We start from the raw sequence: 22,167 nt of genomic DNA, 5'->3' as shown, positions 1-22,167 counted from the left end.
TTTCTCCAGAGTAGTTGTTACTACCAACAACACCCAAATAAGTCCCCAAGGGCTGAGGGGACTGGTGTGGGATAAGGTCCCAGGACTGGCTGAAGGAGGGGCAGTGGAGCTCTCGGGTCCTCAGGTGGCATTGGCCCTCCTGAAACATTATCCTCACTTTAGCTCTTATCCTACCTCTTCAGACAGACTGCTGGGTGTAGCTAAATCCTCTGGGTGATACGTCTCAAGTTCATTGTCAAGGATGTTTTCTGGCCCTTTCTCCATGGATTAGAGCCTTTGGAAATCTCTCCCTAAAAAAGGGAGGGGGTGGGGAAAGCGAAGAAAGCAAGGTGAAATGTAATTTCCTCTTTAATATAGACTGCCATTTTAATCTAATATTATAGAAAATGATTAGATCTTAAAAACCTATAAATTACAGTTGACACTTCTCTGGTGTGCCTCTGCTTCCCTTCCCAGCAATTATCCATGGCCGGGGCTGAGAGGAGCTCTCTGAATGCAGTTTGTTTATTAGCTCTTAATGAGAAGCGATTAATCTAAATCATCATAGGGTGGATCCTTTTCGAGCTTTGGAATCTGAAGTGGCAGTTGGACCTTTTGACAAATGTGCTGCTTTAGCCTCCACAGCAAGGGCAGGTTTGAATGGGGTGGTGTGGTGGCCTTCTCTTCCTGTGAATAAGGAAAGCAAACACAGGATGTGCATGCTCTCTCTTTCTCTCTCTCTCTCTCCCTCCTCTCTCTCCCTCCCTCCCTCTCTCTCTCTCCACCTCTCTCTCTCTCTCTCTCTCTCACACACACACACATACACACACACATGCACACACAAACACACACACATGCACGTGCTCACTCAGAGTACTCAGAGTGGTCTGGGGCCAGTTGGGAAAGGGCAATGCCTGGATCCCTTTGTCTTTGCCCCTTCAAGACTCTGAACCTTCTGCTCCCCCCCACCCGCCTGGCCAAGGCAGCTGGGCTCCTCGATGCTCCTGAAAGGCAGCCCTCTTCTCTGTTATTATTGTTATTGTTGCTTTCTCCTCCCTGCCTGCCTGGAGCCCACCAGGCATGGGATGACGGATCATTATAGAGAACCTGCCTGGCAAAATTGCTACCTCTCTCTCTCCTTTCCTTCGACTAAATGCTGGGAAAGAGAAGATAAAACTAAGCAATCCAGACACCCAGGCCCAACAGGGAAGAGGCACACAGGCCTGCCGGCACAGGCGCTTTTGTTGGGGGCTAACGGGGCTGGGCTTTGAGCTGGCGGGAGGAAAGCAGAGACACTTTTCATGCCACGTGGCATGAAAGCTGTCTCGGACCTCCTCCTGCTCTCCGCTGCTGCTTTTCTGCCTTTGTTTGCACTCGGTCTTGGTCATTGTCTTGCTGTGTCCTCTGTCTCCCCTCCACGCTGTCGGCACAGCACAGCAAAAAGGCGACGGCACTCGACTAGGACGGCATAGTTCTGAGTTCGAGCCTTATTCTGTCACATGATACGCAGCCATGACCTCTCGCCTGGGCCCAGCTCAGGCCCCAGCTCTTCTTGCCTATAAAATGGGGTATGGTCAGCGGAAGAAACACTCAGCACTACAGAATTAATCTCATTCCTAGAATATGGGAAGGTGGCAGGTTACCTGGGAAGAAGGAATTACATTTGTAAGTGAAATTAAGACTGTGAGTCAGCTGACGTTAAAATACAGGCGGGTTTTCTGGGGGGACATGGCAAACCCTGATGTCCTTAGAATGAGACAAGGGGAAGAAGGAGAGTAGAGTGAGCTGATGTGAGAAAGACTGGCATGGTCACTGCTCACTCTGAAGAGGAAATGTGGCCGTAAGCCAAGTATGGAGGTGAGGCGTCCAGACTTACTTAGCCTCCCACTTCCGATTTTAGAGAAAATAAAATCACTGATGTACTTCTGCAAATTTACTTTCTTTAAGACAGCAAGTAGAAAGCTCAGCCCATTTTCACCGAGGCCTACATTGGCCTTAGTGGTCCCAGAGTCCACTTTTCTCTCCTCCCAGGGAAAGGAAGTTTCATCCTCTTTGGGAAACACTGGAGAAAATAAGAAAAGACAACCCCCCGGAATCTAGCTAAAGAATCACAGCCCTGTGCACACTTTGATTTTAGCCCCCAGAAACCCATTTGGAGCTGTGTAAGACTCAAATTGTTAAATAACAAAATTAGGTAGTTTTGTGGTGATTGACATCCCACAAACAGGAAGCTAATACAGTGGCCATAATAACGACCCTGTTTCCCACCTGGAAAGGAGGACCAGGGAGAGGACAGCTGTGGAAAGACTTGGAAAGCTCTCCAACACTTTGAATCTGGCAGGCTTTGGTATTGTCCAACCCTGCTGAGGCATAAGGTATGCAGAGGAGGGATCCCAACCTGAGGGTCAAATCCCAGGTCATCCAGGAACTTCAAGGGACTGCCCAATGCTTTGCACAATCTGGTTGGTTTCTTTTTAGTCCATGCACATCTCCTATTCTTTGGGGATGTTTTTGCATTGGTGAAAGCTCTGTATGGTCCCACTGTGTACCACAGTCTGATTCCTGCATGGTCTATAAGGCCAAAGGGTGGTTGGCTCAGGGAGTTGCCTCATTTTGTGCTCATCTCCTCTAGCTTTTAACTATATACGTGACTGGTCTTTACTCTCAGGTCATGGGGAGTGATTGGGGATGAGATGTGAATTCTAAGGCATATTCGCATTCTACAATCAATCTAAGGCACATTCTTAGACAAATCACAATTCTTTTCCAGCCTGTCGCTACTCCAAAAGTATAGTGACCCTTCATCCCCAACTTTAATGAAGCTCTCTGCCATGTGGTCCCTTCCAATTAGACAAGCCCGTGGATATTTCCGGGGGGACATGGCAAACCCTGATGTCTGGTGTATATGTCCTGGGTTGTTTTTCCTCATGGTAACATAAAGCTTATCTTCTCTTTTCTAACTAAAATCCTTCCCTGCTTTCTAGGGTTAGGTCCCTGGATATTGTCTTGAGTTGAAGACTCCTAGAAAGGATTTAAAATCTAATTGGAAAATAGGGTATGCAGGTAAACTTATGAAAGCCCTGTTTCATTTTTATAATGTTCACTAAATTAAATACTGAAGATGGCACATTAAATAAATACTGTATCAGTGACAATCTGCAATTCTTAAATTAGTCATAATGGGCACTGCGCGATTAATTTCCGTTTACCATCCCTTGTGAATGTGAATCTTTTTAGGATCTTCCTCCCACACAGCATCAACAAGATGCTTATAAATTAGGCTTGTTTGTGGTTGATAATTCACATGCTTGTGAGCAGTTTTTCTGTATCTCTCCAGATCATCGTTGCCTTTCTGATTATAGGGTTGCAGACAGTGACTGTCAACTCTGGTCCCAGGGTGGTCCCAGAACAGCAGTGTAACAACTTAGATACTTGAAACAACAAACACTTTAGAATTCAGTGATTTTTTCAGCTTTCTTACAATTATGAGCCAACAGCAGTCCCTGGTCTGGCAATTGACAATCACTGTCTTCGGTATGTTTTTGATTCAACTGATATTTCTCAAATTTTTCTCAGGACATAGGGTTATTATCTGTGACTCTGTTGTGCCAATCCCATGCATCAACCCATCTCGGCATCTCTGTTATTGGTTTTGAGGACATGTGTCAATGTGCATATTACTTTAGCGAAGAAAACCCACCCCCAAGTAAAACTGCAACCAATCATTTTGGGAGGGAAGGAAATAAAAAGGGTTTAGAAAGACTTCAGGGGCAGGGAGATTGCTGAACTTATTAGGCAGAGCAAAAGCTAAAAACAAAGATAAAGATGTAAGAGTGAGTCTAATGACATGGAAAAAAAATTAAAGAAGATTCTTGGCAAGAGTATGTGATTCTGGAGGCCAAATGTGAGAATAGCTTGGGAATCCATGTAGGAGGTATCTGGAGTGCCAGGCATGCTTTATTTGACACGTAGAGGGCCCAGGAGTGTCAGTAAAATGCACAACACCTAATCAGAGAGAGAGAACAAAAGGGAATTCCCTGCCATAGTGGCAGGGTGGGGTGGGGGGAGACGGGACTGAGGAGGGGGGGAGGGATGTTGGGTTTACTGGTGGTGGAGAATGGGCACTGGTGAAGGGATGTGTTCTCGAACTTTGTATGGGGGAAACATGAGCACAAAGATGTATGGATCTGTAACTGTACCCTTATGATGACTCTCTAATTAAAAATAAACTAATAAAAAAAATAAATAAAAATGCAATGATCAGAGATGGGCTGGGAAAGTCCCCCAAGGGGTGTGAGGTAAGCAGGGCAAGGAGGTGTCAAAGAATCCTTCTCCAGAAGGGAAAGTAGGAGTACCACTCCCTGAGTCGGGAGGCACAGTCATTACTATCTACAATGAGTCATCCTACCCTGCTTTCACCCTTGACTTGTCTTGAACTCAGAGCATGGCTATTAAAAAGGCAATATCTGCTTTTTGTAAAGATATGGGGAAACACAGGAGTGTAAATTTAAAAAGTGAAAATCGCTTATGATTTTGCAGTACAGTAACTACTGTTAGCATCACTGTCACTGTCATCCCATTGTTCATTAATTTACTCAAGCGGGCACCAGTAACGTCTCTAGTCATCCCAGCCCTGAGATTTTAGCAGCTTCTCCTTACTTGTCTTTCCCAATGATTGGAGGCTCTTTCAGGGTCAGGGAAATGAGACCTATCGTTACTGTTTTTGGCATATTGAATACACCATGGGTAGCTTGCCAGGCTCTGCCCAGAAAAAACCATACTTAGAAAAGAACCCAGGATTTTAAAAAGTGCCCTGGATGAGGGGCTGCAGTGACTGTACGTGGGCAGGACACTTGGTTAGCTTGTAGCTGAGACAGGTTCATTCCCCAACATCCCATATGGTTCCCCCAAGCCCGTCCAGGAGTGATCCTTGAGCACCACCAGGTATGGCCCAAACAAAAACAAAAATACCACAGATGTGATGAAGCAATCTGCAAAGGTCCTTGATGTATCTTTATTTCTGTGATGTCATGCCCAGCCTGTCGTCTGTCCTGAAGAATGTCCTATCTGCTGAGAGGGATGGAGAGCCCAGTAGAGCCTCTTCCACGCTACCCGTCTAGTCCTGGCTGAGGGCTCTTGTCTCCCTGTTGGTCCCCTCTGGGTGAGCTGTTAGAGGTGGAGTGGGCTGTCTGCCATGACTGTAGTGCCCCTATGCTTCCTTTTCTTTGGGTGCCTGCATCTCGATACGGTTCAATATTCACGTTCCCTTGATTAGTATGTAATATCCATCTCCCCTACTGCCTCTTTAAGCCAAACTCTCCTGTCTAAAGCAAGCATGGCCATCCCCCATTTTTCCCTGACCCTTTCCTTTTTGTCATTCTTTATTTTTTTGCTTGTTTTTTGGGGGGGTTCTATACCTGGTGATGCTTAAGTATCACTCCTGGGGATCGTGCAAGGCAAGAGAGTCCCCTCTGTACTCTGTACTCTCCAGGACCCTACCAGTCTGTGCCTTAGAGCAGTGGCAGGTCGGATAGTGATTCCTAACATGCTGTTAGCATGTAATAAATTTTCCCTTCAAGTTGTTTATCTAAGTATAAATATAGGCATGAAATAGGAACACTTTTAGCAAAACAGATTTGTCTCATGCTTTTTCAGTCTGCTTTTAATGCACTGCTTAAACATATGTTTATTTTTCATGTATGAAATTAGTTGAATTCATGCTTAATGGCTGCATGATACTCCTTTGAATGGATTTAGCCTACTTTATTTAATCATTCTATCAGATGTTTGGGTTGTGTCCAACTTTTTATTATTATAAATAACACTGAGATGAACATACAGGTGCATAAACATTTTATGAGGTCCCTGATGGTTTCTTTGGACAGATTCCTAGAAGAGAAATTGCAGGGTCAAGGTATGAATATTTATAAGTCTTATTCAATTTTGTCACATTGCTTTACAAAATAGCCATGCCAATTTATACCCGCATCAGCACTGTCTGCAACTTCACTCAACACCTTTGCCCTGGTCCTCAATATCCTTCATGTTGCTAAATTCGTGTTCACCTTACCAAATGCATCTGACTTTACTGTCAGCTGCAGCTGACTCAGTTGGGCTCTGTCTTCTTGACTCATGTTCAAGACTTTGAGGACAGTACTCCCTGAATTTCCCTTGCTTCTCTCATGCTCATTTTCTCATCCCTCTTATCTCTTTGACTCTTACACACATCTCTGGAGCTCTGCTGGCCAGATTCTTTTCTATCTGTAGTTGTAAACTTGGTGATCTCCACATTCACATCCTGAAATGCTGTTCACACCTTGATGTTGCCCCAATTTGTACCTGCCAATCAGCCCACTCTTCTGAAAATAAGCCTGGTGCATTCATTGTCTATCTAGCACCCCCATTGGGATGTGCCTGAGGGCTTTAAATCTCTCTTTTCAAAACCTACTAAGCCCTGCTCCTCCCAAAGGCTTTCCTATCTCATCAGTGTTAATTCTTTTTCTCCACCCTTCAGGCCAAAAACCTATCAGGTAATCTGAGTTATTTCCACCACTTAATTATGATAAGCAACCCTGAAATGAAAGTTCAGTTATAAGACACTTCAGCAGCTCTCTTCATTTTCTCTTACACCTCACATCAAGTCGCTAAGTGCACCCTATTGATATTTTCTTCCAAATATATCCAGAAGCCCCTCTGTATTCCATCCTACCATCCAGGCCACTAGATTCTGCACATTACAGTGGTTACCAACTGTTGTGATTCTTTGACTGCCCCAACCCCTTCCTACTCACCGCATCCTGCAATGCTCTGTTCAACCAGGGTAACAGGTAGAATGAAAGTTACTATTTCTTGCTTTCTTCCCCAGGGCGTTTGCCCTAGGTGAGACCCACTGCTATAAAAGATGTTAGGTATATACATAGAGATTGGTAAGCATGTGGGAGACGGGAGAGAGAGACAGAGAGACAGAGATACCAGAAAGAATGGAGGGAGAAAATAATGAATTGTGGAGTATTGTACTGTGATTAACAGCTTTACTGTAACAGGTTCTATTTGTGTGTAAGTCAATATTCAACAATATATCAATTATGCCAATAAGTTTCAGAGTCAACCTAAAGTCTATCTCTCTTACATTCTTTGTGAACTTGTATTGATATTATTGCTATTACTTATTGAGCATTAACTGGGCTAAGGATCTCCCATTAAGACTCAATTATGTAGTAAATTATAGTGTTTCTCCTTTATCTAATCAGAAGAGCCTATTCACTCCTTTGACTATTTTCAAAGCATTGAACTAGAGTTTGTTTCCTTTGCATTTCTGGGATCTTTGGCAGAGGGAGGGATAGGAATCTTTATCTTTTTCCCAATTTTATAGGTTGCACAAAGGAAAAATCAGAGGGGATGAAAGATTGTATATTATAATACATGCATCCATGGTTTGTAAAGAGAAGATTGCAAGACATCTAGTACTAAAGTTGGGTGGCTTGGATACTGGCTTCTGAAATAAAACCTTGGCAAAGTCCAAAGCTGAACACCTATCCCTTTGTTTTTATTCATTCATTAACTCAGTAATGATGGGAGCCAGAGGGAGGCACATGGTCCCCAAATCACTGCTATTTGTCTCCAACCTTCATGTCATTTCTCCTGACTTTACCTGGGTACCTGTCCTGGGTGATTTGAAGACCAAGGTTAATGTTTATTTAGCAGTTACATGTCTGTCCTAAGCTCTTTTAATCACTCTCCCATCTATTCCTTTTCACAGCATTGTAAGTTAGATTCAATGGTTAGTGCAAAAGTAGATTTTTCTCTAGTGGGTGGTTCTTGAGAATTGTATGAAAGATTTGCATACAAAACTTGGAAGGTTGAGAAATTCAAATGTAATGTACAGTTTAGTGTATGGGTCTGGGTCCCTCCCTAAATGTCTAGGCCTCTCCTTTACCATGTATGACTTCATCTGTCCTGTCCTGGTCTACCCTTTCCCATGTACATCTTCCTAAGTCCCATTCCTGCAGTCTACTCTCCTTCACTGTATGAGGACCTGATCTCATCCCTCCATTGCTTTCTTTCTAGTTTATTCTTTCCTAGTGGGCCCTTTGCGGACTGTACCCCAGTGGTCCTCTGATGCATTGTCCTGGTTTTCCTTAAGTCTCCAGTTCACTGTCTGTCTATTTTGCTGTTTGTTTGGGCCTAAGAGCTTTACCCCTGCCTGCCTTCTGTCTAGGAATGCAACCCCCTTACCTGATCCTGCAGTTCATCTGGGCATAAGAGAGTGAGAGCAGCTGGCTTAAGGGCAGAAGGGACCAAGGGGTAGGCCTGACTGGGGGACTTCCTTTTATCTGCTGTCATCTCCTACCCCCAGCTTTCCCAATATCTATTTTGATTGACTACCTATTCCATGGGCAAGATTCACAGTGAGTTACTAAACTCTCCTGGCACTCCACATTTTCACTCCCACTGTAATATTTCCTTTTATTTATTTGAATAAGTGAGATAATAGACCAGGAAAGTTGAATAATACTCTCACATTCCTACATAGAATAACAGACTAAGGATCTGAATCCAAGTGACCTACTTCTGGATTATCTAAACCAGCGCTTAATAACTTTGGTAAACCACATTCAAGTGATCCCCCTTCTATCCACCCACTGCAGACTTTCTATCCAAAGTCAAACAGAAGTCTCCAAAAAGAACTCTTATCTCTTCATATCATTAAAAATCACCTACTTGCAGAACACAGGGACAAATACAATAGCTATTTGCATAGTATTTACATAAATATACCTGCGTTTAAAAATGGAAGTACATGGGTGAATTGTTTTTGTAGAAAGAAGTGATCACAACTTAACCAAAAAATCATATACATAATTCAAAGTTTCAGTCTAAAGACAGGTTTAAGTTGAGTAAAATTTATTTATAAATTTCAAGTTGTAAATATTTTAGGGAAAGATGTAAACTTTTCACTTTCCCACAATCCCTTCCCCTCTTGGTGGACAGGTGATGATTTTCTCTGTATAGGTAGGACGCTAATAAGATATGTATATTTTATCTTGAGACAACAAACAAGGCATTTTATTTCTTATTTATTTGTGTTATTATAATCTTTTGTTTTTATTTTAACTTTATTTTACTGTTTAAATTTTTTTCTTTATTGATTGAGATATTATTATTTATAATACTATCAATGTTGGTTTTCTATGTATATAATTTTCATGCCACACCCACCACCAGTGTATCCACCACTCAACCCCATGGTCCCCAAGGACCCTCACTTTAAACCATCAGCCCCCACAAACTCAGTTCTGTGGATCAGTTTTCCCAGTGCATTGCATTTGGTCCTTTGTTATTACCTTGCTGTGTATCTTTAAGTACCACATGTAAGAGAGATCATTCTGTATCTATCCCTTTTCTTATGTCTCAGTGTGGTCCTTTGTTTTACCACTCTTTATGAACACTCAGATTATACTTCCTTTTTGACTTTCTATACATTTATTTCTTCATGTCCTTTGGTCAGAGGTGGATAGACACAAGTCAGAGGATGAAAGGGGGCCTTCTTTAGACTGCTTTGATTTGTGAATTTCTTAGTTGCTTAAAAAAGGAAGAAGACCTACTTCTTTTAGTAATGATAATGAAGCTCTAAAACTTTAAGGTTCAGTAAAGTGTTAGTATGTGAAGGACATTGAGACAAGAGTTGTTCAGATGTAGTACTAGGAAATTTGGTTTCCTGCCCTGTGTCCCAGTTAGCTTATCGTTAAAATTCAAGTAATGCTACTTCATATATTTTGTATACAATTTTGATAAAATATCTGATAAAACATAGACTAGAAATGCAGAATATATGGTGGTGTCTATTTTATATAGAAAATGGTGGTTTCTATTTTTTTCTGTTCTTCCCAGAAACAAAGATTAAATATAGAGACAATCAGTGATATAAAAACATATAAAAAGATTTTTGATGAGAATGTCGGAGAAAATTTGTAATAAAAACTGGATCTTATATTAGAAGCTCCCTAAAACCATGGTGCAATGTCAATATGTCTTATCTGTAAATTCATTTCTGTGAGCATCCACATGTCTACGTAAGCATGCTCGCAAACATGTGGTGTTTGTGTGCATGGTAATGTGTCTGTGTGAGCTGAACATGCAGAAGAGGCAACGCTGGAGGAGGAGAAGACTGTGAATATTTGATGGTAACACTTGTTCAGTATATTGTAACTCATGGTATATAAAACACAGTCCATTTTATGATGTTGGTCTTATCTTCTAATTAGAATAATAGGCATAAAGCTTCTCGATACCTGCATAAAATAGCAGTTTAATTTCTCTGCACCAGGGGGAAAATTATTCCATTGCCTGTTATGAAGCCCATCAATACTTGGTGTGATGCGAACAAGGGAATTTTGGAAAGTCTTGTGCTGATCCAGTATATCTGTCCTCTCAAACTCTGAAGGAACATGGGTGCATCCTTGTTTTGTTTTGTTTTTTCATCCAGGGCAGTTGGGTACATTTATCCATTGGTCTAAGCCTTCATTATGCCAAGGGAGGAGATAATTCTTCTGTGCCTGAATAACCCATCCAAGTGCTCCCCCCATATTATTAACACATGAATGATAATATATTATTTGGCATACACTTATTTTAAAGTTTCTGATAACTAGCAATACCTTATTTCAATAAAGCCAGAGCAAATATTTGAGAAAAAGAAATTAAGTTTATCTTGGAAGCTATAAAGGAATAGTAGAAGGAAAGGACTATGAATCCTAGCCATTAAAGGGATTGAATTTGCTTTAAAGTTTGCCTTAGAATACTAATATATGCCATGGGTAATAGTTTTGAAATTATTTTAATAGTTTTGTAAGAATGTATGTGTGTTTTGATACTTTATCTTGTATTTCATTAATTTACCATGAATTACAAAGTTATTCATGGTTGTATTTAAGGGTACATTGTCCCAATATACGTCCCTGGACCCGTATCCTGTTCTCTCCACCAGTGTCTCCAGTTTCCCTACCACCCCCCTGCCTCGTGCCTCAGCAGCAGACCTGTATTTTGGGTTCCTATTAATACCTTGTGAGGTAGTGGCCCTCAACACTGGTGGTAGGATATTCTAAGACAGGAAAAATAGGAACCCCATTTGCTTCCTCAGTCATTCAGCAAACATAAGGAACTCAAAAGAATTCATCTCATGTTTCATGAAAGAGTTTAAAGGGCTTCTGCTACTAATGAAACATGATCAGGGGGTGGGTTCTAATAACGTGCTTATCTGAAGAATTTTAGAATATAGGAAGATCAATGATGAGTCGCTGAAGGATTTTTAAGTAGTGATGTAAGATTGTTTTGATCTCTGTGAAAAGTGGGTTGGGGGAAAGATGACTAAAACTGTGACAATGGCTAGGGATGCTCCGCAGAAATCTAGTCCAGAGGTGATCACACTTTGCACTAGGGCAATCACAGGGGGAAGAAGGAGGATGCATCTGGTTTTAGAGTTATTGGTTAAAACACAGGTCTGAGAGACCAGTGATATTATTAGTTGAATGAAAATAAACAGAGTTAACGATGAATGCTGTGGCTTTGGGTAGGTGGTTTGATGTGCACAGAACCAGAAGGCCCATTGAGGAAGAAAGACGGATGAAATGAGTGTTTAGACTGTCTTGAGTTTGCGGCATATACAAATAGAAAATTGTTCTAGGCTGCTGAGTTTTTTTTTTTTTTTTGCTTTTTGGGTCACACCCAGCGATGCTCAGGGGTTACTCCTGGCTTTGCACTCAGGAACTACTCCTGGCGGTGCTTGGGGGACCATATGGGATGCCGGGGATCGAACCCGGGTCGGCCGCGTGCAAGGCAAACGCCCTACCCGCTGTGCTATCGCTCCAGCCCCCTAGGCTGCTGAGTTTTAAGCTTGGAACTAAAGAAGAAATCTAAGCTTTTTGAAAACTTAACTTTTTCTGAGTTGTTTTCAGAACAGTAGTAATTGGGAAATAAAAAGGAGTAGAAAAGAGGTCACTGAGGAACATGTGTTGACTGAATAGAGAAGAGGGTCAAACAAGTTTTCTGTAAGGATTATATCAAAAGGTGGCCTGAGTTATTGCATGACCCAATAAGTTGCCTCTCATCATCAGAGAAAGATAAATGTGCAAAAGAGATAAAAAGGAAAATGCAGACATGTGTGGTTTATAGAAGCTCTGGAAAAGAATGAACGCTCTGAGAAGGAAGGAATTGTGAGTGGTACCAAAGATTTCAAATAAAGTAGCCCTGTAGCACTTAGCACTGTGGTCCCATTGTTTATTGATTTTACTCGAGTGGGCGCCAGTAACGTCTCCATTGTGAGACTTGTTACTGCTTTTGGCATATTGAATATGCCATGGGTAGCTTGCCAGGTTCTGTCGTGCAGGTGGGATACTCTTGGTAGGTTGCTGGGCTCTCTGAGAGGGATGGAGGAATCGAACCCAGGTCGGTCTTGTGCAAGGCAAACGTCCTACCCTCTGTGCTCTCTCTCCAACCCTCAAATGAAGTATTTGAGGGAAAAATATTAGTATCTAAGCATCTATTTGGTTATAAGGAATGGAAAGGTGGACCTTTAACACTGCCAAAATTGTGAGCTATATCATTAAGGTACTAACTAACCTGCGGTGGTATGATGTTACTCTAATTAGTAGATAAATTTTAAGAATTTTAAGTATGAGAAGGTAATGGAAGCTGAGAAGATACCTCAAAGGCTTAAGTCACGTTTCGTACACAGGCTGCCCTGATTTCTGCCTCAGAATTGCTGGGCTCATAAGAACTTTTGGGTTCATAAGAACCCAAAATAATAGCATACATATCACTTGTTAAGACGTTTCTGGTAGATTTTCTCTAAGTTCTTTGCCATAAGCATTTTCCATGCCAATATTTTTAGTGAAAAGCTTATTTTCCATATGAAATTTACCATAAAAATAGATAAAATCACAAAATATGGATCTCACGGAGCTCAGAAGCTCTCAAATACTTACGAATTACTAGCTGGCTCCTTTCCTGTTTGCAGGAACTTGGTAAACTTTCGATTTGGGGGTGGGGATAGGAGGGATGACTGTGCTTATGAAAGGATTTGCAAACGGAAATGTTATCATTTTCTAGGATTGTGTGCAATCTGGCTTTACTCTCTTACTTCACACTTCTAGCAAGATTTATTGCCATGTTTTCTATCAAGTATCCATAGTTGTTATTATCCACTGGTAAGGCTTTCATGTCTGCTCTTCACTGCGTAGACCTTTACGAGGACTTGGATTTGTGTATGATAAAATCGAAAGCCTAGCATCTGTTGGAACCAATCTTTTTTTTTTTTTTTTGCTTTTTGGGTCACACCCAGCGATGCTCAGGGGTTACTCCTGGCTTTGCACTCAGGAATTACTCCTGGCAGTGCTTGGGGGACCATATGGGATGCCGGGGATCCAACCCGGGTCGGCTGCGTGCAAGGCAAACGCCCTACCCGCTGTGCTATCGCTCCGGCCCCCAGTTGGAACCAATCTTGAGTGAAACTGAGCTGTCAACTAGTGACTTTATCTGTTTTTTTTTTTTAATGGCAGAATCACTTTATGGCCAATGACTTTACAGCCAACATGCTTGGGTAAAGAACTTGTTGCATAACTGCCTAGAACTTTATAAAGAATGTATGTTCTGCCAAGGGTACAAAGCCAGCCTGGGTATCATCAGACTCCATCACTGTTTTGGAAACTGAGATTTCCACACTTTAAATAACTTCCCGTCATGACTTAATATGAAACGAGAGATATTTGAGTCTTGAACTTGGATTTGAGGCCAAAGAGTTTTCTCTGCATGATTCTTGCTCTGTGCATTTGGCTCAGGGATGACTGATTTTTTAAAATTTTTGGTATGATATTTGCCCCAAGGAGTGCCTTTGGAGATAGGTATTTTGGAAAATACTTAGCACACTGCTAATGAATGGAATGCATCCAACAATGCAGAGATAATAAAACTAACAATGAGATCCTGGGGGGGCACCTTTACATAACTTACTAAGAGCAATTGTGTGATGAAGAGTGACATGGAGTAGCAAGCATGGCATAGTAGTGGACAAAGGGAGATAAAGGAATAATGGCCTTGTGTTGAGGGACAGACAAGCACCATATGTTACTGGAATTTAAATGATAGGACATAAAATATCAGAAGTAAATTATGAACACCCAGAAATGAAGTCTGATCTATACACAGACCTAAACTTGCACAATATATCAGCTCAATTCAACAGTGATGAGCTAAATTAGGTGGGGGGGAGCCTGTAATTCATCTGGAGGTCCATATGCCCTTTTCTGTATTGTAATATAGTAGTGAAGATGACTCAATATTTATGCTTTAATTTTCTGTATTTACTGTCTTATTAATAACTGGTTCTTGCTTCCTCCCCTCTCCTTTATTTAGATCATGCTTCTTAGTGATCCTGAAATGGAGAGCAGTATATTGATTAGCTCAGATGAAGGAGCAACCTATCAGAAATACCGGCTCACCTTCTATATCCAGAGTTTGCTCTTCCATCCCAAGCAAGAAGACTGGGTGCTAGCCTACAGCCTTGATCAAAAGGTGAATAAGTACTGTTTTCTTTTGTGAATCTTTCAGCTGGGTACCATGTGGTAAAATGCACCTGTTTGGAGGAGATTCAATGACTTGTCTGCAGGAACTTTCTTTTCCATTTGTTTACATCAAAATATGCAAGCAGATATACTCTATTTATTGGCAATGCTATTTATCACTTCACAAGTTCAAAATGGTTTTCTCTATAATTCAACTCATTTGACCTTTAAGTCATCCCTGTGAAGTAAGTAGGAGACATGTTTTCATAATAATTTCATAGAGACTGCAGTAAACAAAGGTGCATAAAAGGTTAAGATGCTTCTTCAAACTCATCTAGCTAGTGACATAGGCTCTAGGACCTAAAAGCATGTTGTGAAATTCTAAGCAGCATATTCCATTCCAACATGCTGTTTTGATTTGGGAATATTTAAATGTACAATTATTCTCAGTTTGTCAAAGAAAGAATGGAAGCCTTGATATGTCCATATTGTTATTTGCTAATAGAACACTGAAAATAAAGCAACTAATAAGATGTCCTTCTTTTGGAGGGATTTCATACCCCATGGTGCTGGGGGGGTCTACTTTTGACTCTGTGCTCAGGGATAACTCCTAGTGATGATCAGGGACCAATCGTGGTGCTTTTTTTTTCTTTTTGGGTCACACCCAGCTATGCCTAGGGGTCACTCCTGGCTCTGCACTCAGGAATTACCCCTGGCCTTGCTCAGGGGACCATATGGGATGCTGGGAATCGATCCTGTGTCAGCCGCGTGCAAGGCAAACGCCCTACCTGCTGTGCTATCACTCCAGCCCCCAATTGTGGTGCTTTAAATCGAACCCAGGTTGGGCATGTGCAAGACAAGAGCCTTAACCCTTGTACTATCTTTCTGATCCAAAATCTTCCTTTGAACTTCAGGTTTATATATCTAACTAATAGACCTTGTGTCTTGTATGCCTTCAAAGTCTCTTCAGCCAGCACATTCTAAAAATGATCTTTTGATTTCTCCCCACCTCAACAGAGTTGATTATCCTCCAGTATTTCATTGCCATTCCAACTTTGCAATTCATTTTGTCTATGGAGTTGTAATAATCAGAAACCTAGGAGCTAGCCTTAGTATTCCCTTGTTGCTACTCACCGTCTCCAGTCTTTCCAGTTTTTTTTTTTTAATATCTTTACCCATCCATTTTTTTTTTCTTTCACCATTCCAACATAGGTTACATCTGCCATTTGAGCTCTGGCCAGAGCCTCTTCTAGTGTGTTCATACTCCAGGCTGAGTAATACTCTATTTCCCAAATGTGATTGCATGCCTCTACTTAAGCTTCTCAACATTGCTTATATATATTGCTCAATAAAAAAGACCCAAGGGCTCAATAAGATTCACTAATTCTTACTTGATCCGGTCTATTCTTCTCTTTCCTAAGTGATCCTTTTATATTTCTTCCTCAAACTGTCCAATTTGTTCATCTTCCTGGGCCTAAAATACTTTTCTCGATGTAAAAGTCACCCTCGTCAGATCTCAGATGTAGTTTCCTTCTTCAGGGTACCTTTCTGAGTCTCCCTGACAAAGTAAAGGCCCTCTTTCTCATTATGTGCTGTCCTTATGGAGCACCTGCTGCAGTTGAGATCTTATATTGGATTATGTGACCATTGAACTAACTTCTTTCTCTACTAGATTATAAGATGTCAGATGAAGGTATTGTACAATGTCTGATACTTAGTAAGTGCTTAGCAAGCTCGTGGTAAATATTTAAACAAATTAAATAGTGGATAAATGCATAAGTGCTACGGTAATGAACACTTTATAGTTGATCAGCTTATACTTAAAGGACTTTGGATATTTTTTTATAGTTCCTGGCTTCTTAGGAATCTTTTTACAGTTCTTGATGCCCAATTATTGGGTCATGTTGTAGATTCAATTAGTAAAAGGAAATAGATAATTATGAGCACTATCTTGCGTAGAGATATCCACAGAATAATGTTGGCTAAAATATCTCCTTCTCTCTGTTCTCTCTTTAAATCCTGGAACAGTTGCTCTTCCAAATATATTTGAATGAGTGATTTAAAGTATAGGTGTATGTGTGAGAGATGTCAGCACCTTTAAACAATAATTTCAACATAACCTTTATGTCTCTCATTAAGGAGCCTCATGGTGGGCACCAGATGCTTAATGCAGTCCCCTAAGGACACCCACATGACATTTGCAGAGCAAAAGCCATTGCAAATACATTTCTTTCATGGCATCAAGTGGATATTGTATGAAAGACTTAGCCAAATGTCAAGTAGTCTGTGAGTCTTGATACTTAGTATAGCCAGAAAATTTGAAGTTCTGTTTAAAATAATAAATAATTTGGATGCTGTTACATGGCTGGATGACAACTTTTTAGATGAATTTTAGAGCTCCTAAGTGCTTTTACTGATAAAGAGATGAATGAGTTTTGAAGCAATGATTGTATTAGTCAAGAGGCTAAGAAAGCAAATATGGTGCAGTCTGTGTGTATCCAGAAGGGGTGAAAGAGTCTCCCTTTTCTCCATCTCCACATCACTGAGAACATCCTGGGAAACTGGTCCTAAAACACCCTTGTGGATAAAATGCATTCATAGTAATTTCAGACTTAGTGGCAGTTTCTTCACTTAGTAAATGTATTTGGAAAGGTGACTGTGGGTATCAGTGGATTTTCCTAGCACTGCGCATGCTGCATGTATTATTATTCTCTAGGTACTCTTTCTTGTTGACATCTTTTGCATAAAATGACTGAATGCTGTGAAGACCCATAGAGCTTCTCTCTGGTGCCCTGCCACTCTTTTAAATAAATGGTGTAAGGTGGCAGATGATGCCCCCAGCAGTATTTGTAGAGATGACACAAAACACCTAGTCCCAGTCATGCTGATTTCAGCAGAATATTTTGTTATTTTTGGATAATTTATGGGTGTAAAGTCAAGGAAAGTGAGCCCATGGAGCAGCAAGTGAAGGCATATGTGTAGTTGAGATTGATATACAAGTGCCTTTTTTCAGACCACAACCTTGTCTGATGTGCATGCATTAATTTCTTCTAGAGAAAATTACAAATGTAGTATGAAGGGAACAACTGCGGCATCACAGAGAGTTGTTTGTGATGAGAAGTGAATCGATGTTCCTATTATTGTACCTTTGATGAAATGCACTAGCAATTTCTTTAGAATCTGGAGGGCTATCTCCTTATGTTGTATGTGTTACAAAAGACCTGATTGAATAATATTTTAAAGGGACAATATACAATTGCAGAACCTCTCAAATTGCTATCACAAAGCTGCGGGTGACTTACCAGAGAGCTCGGTAAAGGCACTGCATGGAAATTGAGGAAATATCTTCTGGATAGGATACAGTTGTTTCTAGAAGTTGAAATATGTCATAAGGTTGTGTTGGAATGCTTCACGGCAGGTTTGGAGCCAACTAGGAATCATGGATATCATACCATTCAAAATATGAATAACATCATTTATAAGTCTCTTAACTTCCTAGGCTGTAAAGGTATAAAATTCGGGGCAAATGTTCCTTGCACTTAACCCATCCAGAGGACCGATTCTGTTTTGTTCTACTTACCAAAGTCCTTTCTGTTTCCTGCTTATCTTCACGTAGGCTCTTAATCAACTTCAGTTTCCTGAGAACCTCCTGTTTCCTACTAACTCCTGTTCCAGTGCCCTCTCTGCCCTACAGATTCTCCTGCCATTTTACAGTTTAATATAAAGGAAATCAACATGCAGTAAACACAGGAGATTCCTTCTTGAGTGTAAAAATATGAGGGACTTTGTTACAAGAATACTGGGGACTATTGAAAATCAGTGGATTAATACTATATGGGTTGCCAAAAGGGAAAGAAGAAAAGGTACTTCTCTCTTCTTTGAATCAGAACTTTAGAACTTTTTGACAGCTATGTAGTAATTCAAGAGGTAGAATTCTCTTTTGTTTCCATCAGATTGTTTTCTTCATGGTGCTTGAAACAGTTTTTATTGTGATGTTTGAGATTAGTTTCAATAATCACATTGAAACAGAAAGTTTGAAAAAGTTGAGGTCAGTTTTGAAGAGATTGTAGTTTAGAAGACTAGGTAGGTACAGGTACAGATAATAGGTAGGTACAGCTCTCATTGCTGGATGTTTAAATATCCCTCAGTTTTACAAAAGACAGTGCAGTATTTTTTTAATGGGTACATTCTCATGTATTCTGACATGCTCATGTCAGAATACATCTAACACAGGGGATCTTCTGCAGGACATGACACGTTGAACATAGCTATTTTTCTGCATGAGATTTGGAATTGCAGAGCACTCTGTTATCATTTATCTTTTTGGCAAAATGAGACTTTAACAAATACAGCTTGCTGTGGACATCAGAGGTGAGGAACTCAACAATGGATTTTAGACTCCATTGTTTTCCAGATACTTCTCTGGTAGATAGACCTAGAATTGTCAATAATTTCAATGTAAGAACCACTCTCTGAAATGACAGTGTACGTAATGAAGGGTTTCTGTTATAGTAGTTGGAGAGGGGTGGGTATGCGGTTCTGTTTTGTTTTATTTGTTTGGTTGGTTTTGTTTTTGATCACAGACTAGCAATCACATTCAATAGTGTCTGACAGATTGACAAGCTAGTTAAGAAGCAGACACACTCTGAGGTCTGGTCACTGGTAATACAGGGTCCATAGAGAAGGTGCTGGTGGTTCTGGGAAGGTTTTCCTGATCTGAGCCTACCCGGGGCTGCTACATTATACGTGAGCCAAGCATTGGTGAGTTTAACTCTATCTGCAATGTAGAGTGTCTGAAAATTTAAAAGGAAGTATAAACCCATACTTCTGGAATGCTGGATACAAATGAAGCGGTTCCTTTCATTTATATTCTCATATAAGCCCTCAGATTAGAAATGTAATTGTATTCAGAGCCTCCAGGATTAGCAGGTGATGATAACTTTCCTCCGGAGCTATTGGCAGAAGTAGGCTTCATGTGTCCCCACCTGGTGGGGGATAAATAAAGCTGTTGGGGATTAGCTAGGGATGATGGAGGTTTTGAAGCTTATCCTCCGTGGACTGAAGTAGGACTGAAGGGCACCTTTTATTTAAAGAAAAACCTTGTATTTTCATTAGGTTCTCTTCTATGCCTGTAAACCCTTTGTGTATCATTTAAGAGGAAGAAAAATCCATCACCCCACTCACCTATGGTTGCCAGACTCAGCTCTTACAGATGTCTCATTGCTACCGAGAGGAGGTGCCCGCTCCATCACCATGGAAACTAAGCTGTCACTATGAGGCCACTTTCCTGAAGGAGAAAACAAAAACAGTGAACCAAGAAGGGTCTTATTTTTAATAAGGAGGCAGGGCAACCACTGTGTTATTCAAATGTTTGCACTAGTAAATTTGAATTTAGTACTGAATGATGAAACTGGTCGAAAGTACTGTATTAACTTGCATTTCATGAGGCTGCTGCAGTCAGAACTTTCAGCCCTGGAAGCATTTCCCAGGGGAACAGAAGCCCAGTTGAACTACCTTCAGCACCACTGTGACCTTCATCTGCCCAAGGCTGCTTTTCCTGTATCGTGTCCCACACTCTCTGCATCCCTCTCCACCTTCTAAGCATATATTTTGTGAACCTGACACACTGCTGTCAAGGAAAACACTTTGCAAAAAACAATAATGTCAGATGAAGCATATATATGTATAGAGAAGGATGCCCAAGTATCTGTACCCATCAACACCTTTCCCGAAGCAATTATGCTCAAGAGGTAGAAATTCAGCCCTGACAGTGTTATGGTGGAGGAGGCCATGACAGTCACAGGGAGGAATCAGGTGGACAAGGAGGGGGACAGTTCAGCTTACTGCTTTCCCTGCCCTTCGGCCTGCTTTCTCGAAGCCGTGGACTGTGACATCACACTGTCTTCCTGCCTGTGCTGATCTTCTGTGCTCACATCACTACTGTCCAGTGTCCCTATCTCTGGTCCCTGTGTCTAAACTGTGGTGTTAAGTTTCTGTTTTTTGTTTCTTTTTTTTAAGCTGGCTGCAGGATTTCTTGTGTTTGTCTTTTCATCTGCAAGTCTTGTTGGATTTGAGGTTCTTGTCTGCTTGACCTTGCTCTACTGCACCCTTTGTCCACATTCCCCACTCCCGTTCTCTCCATCTCCTTCATTCAGTCCCCCTGAAAGAACTGCACTTGGTCTTTTAAAGTCAAGCCAGTTCTTCAAATCCCTTACTGACATGCACATATAGAAATAAGCAGATATTGTGAAGTGGATGGACGTTTTTTAGGGTCCTTTTTGGGTTACACCTGGTAATGCACAGGAGTTATCCTGGCTCTGTACTCAGGTGGTGCTGGGAGGATCATATGGGATGCCGGGGATCAAACCCAGATTGGCTTTGTGCAAGGTAAATACCCTACCCGTTGTTTTTTATTTTTAATTTTTTTGATTTTTCTGAATCACCGTGAGATAGTTACAAGCTTTCATATTAGGGTTACAATATCACAATGATCAAACACCCATCCCTCCACCAGTGCACATTCCCCACCACCAATATCCCGGATATACCCCTCCTTTCCCACCCTCCCCCTGCCTCTATGGCAGACAGTATTCCCCATACTCTCTCTCTATTTTTGGGCATTATAACTTGCAACAAAGACACTGAGAGGTCATCACGTTTGGTCCATTATCTACTTTCAGCATGCATCTCCCATCCCAACTGGTTCCTCCAGCCATCATTTTCTTAATGATCCCTTCTCTATCCCCTCCGCTCATGAAGCAGTCTTCCAGCTATGGCGCAATCCCCCTGGCCCTTGTATCTACTATCCTTCGGTGTCAGCCTCATGTGATATTATTTTATACTCCACAAATGAATGCAGTCCTTCTATGTCTGTCCCTCTCTTTCTCACTCATTTCACTTAGCATGATACTCTCCATGTTTATCCATTAATAAGCAAATTTCATAACTTCATCTCTCCTAACAGCTGCTTAGTATTCCACTGTGTAGATGTACCAGAGTTTTTTTATCCAGTCATCTGTTTTAGGGCACTCGGGTTGTTTCCTTATTTTGGCTATTGTGAACAGTGCTGCAATGAATATATAGGTACAGATGTCATTTCTATTGTGCTCATTTGCATCCTTGGGATATATTCCCAGAAGTGGTATTGAGAAGTCATATGGAAGCTCAATTTCTAATTTTTGAAGGACTCTCCATATTGTTTTCCAGAAAAGCTGGACCTGTGGCATTTCCACCAACAGTGAAGAAGCGTCCCTTTTCCCCCACATCCATGCCAGCACTGGTTGCTTTTGTTCTTTTGAATGTGTGCAGGTCTCTGTGGTGTGACATGATATCTCATTGTTGTTTTGATTTGCATCTCCCTGATGACTAGCGATGTGGAGCACTTTTGTATTTCTTTTGTGAGGAAACTTCTGTTCATTTCTTCTCCCCATTTTTTGATGGGGTTGGAGGTTGTTTTCTTATACAATTCTACTAGTGTCTTGTATATCCTTGATATTAATCCCTTATCAGATGGGTATTGGGTAAATATTCTTTCCCATTCTGTGGGCTCTTTCTGTATTTTGGTCACTGTTTCTTTTGAAGTACAGAATTTTTTTAGTTTGATGTAGTCCCATTTGTTTATGTTTGCTTC

At 41.1% G+C, this 22,167-nt stretch overlaps 1 protein-coding gene across 1 annotated transcript in view; it reads left to right on the top strand.

The window, feature by feature from the left end:
- SORCS3 (sortilin related VPS10 domain containing receptor 3) overlaps positions 1-22,167 on the top strand; it is a 677,010-nt gene that overhangs the window by 335,860 nt on the left and 318,983 nt on the right. The window contains exon 4 of the mRNA XM_004611975.2: positions 14,389-14,547. Coding sequence (XP_004612032.2) covers positions 14,389-14,547 — 159 coding nt within the window. The remainder of the gene's footprint in view (positions 1-14,388; positions 14,548-22,167) is intronic.

This window comes from Sorex araneus, chromosome 11 (genome assembly GCF_027595985.1).
Source record: "Sorex araneus isolate mSorAra2 chromosome 11, mSorAra2.pri, whole genome shotgun sequence".
NCBI classification, from domain to species: domain Eukaryota; kingdom Metazoa; phylum Chordata; class Mammalia; order Eulipotyphla; family Soricidae; genus Sorex; species Sorex araneus.
The sequence above is the reverse complement of the archived record's forward strand: the minus strand, read 5'-3'. Positions and strand labels throughout refer to the sequence as shown.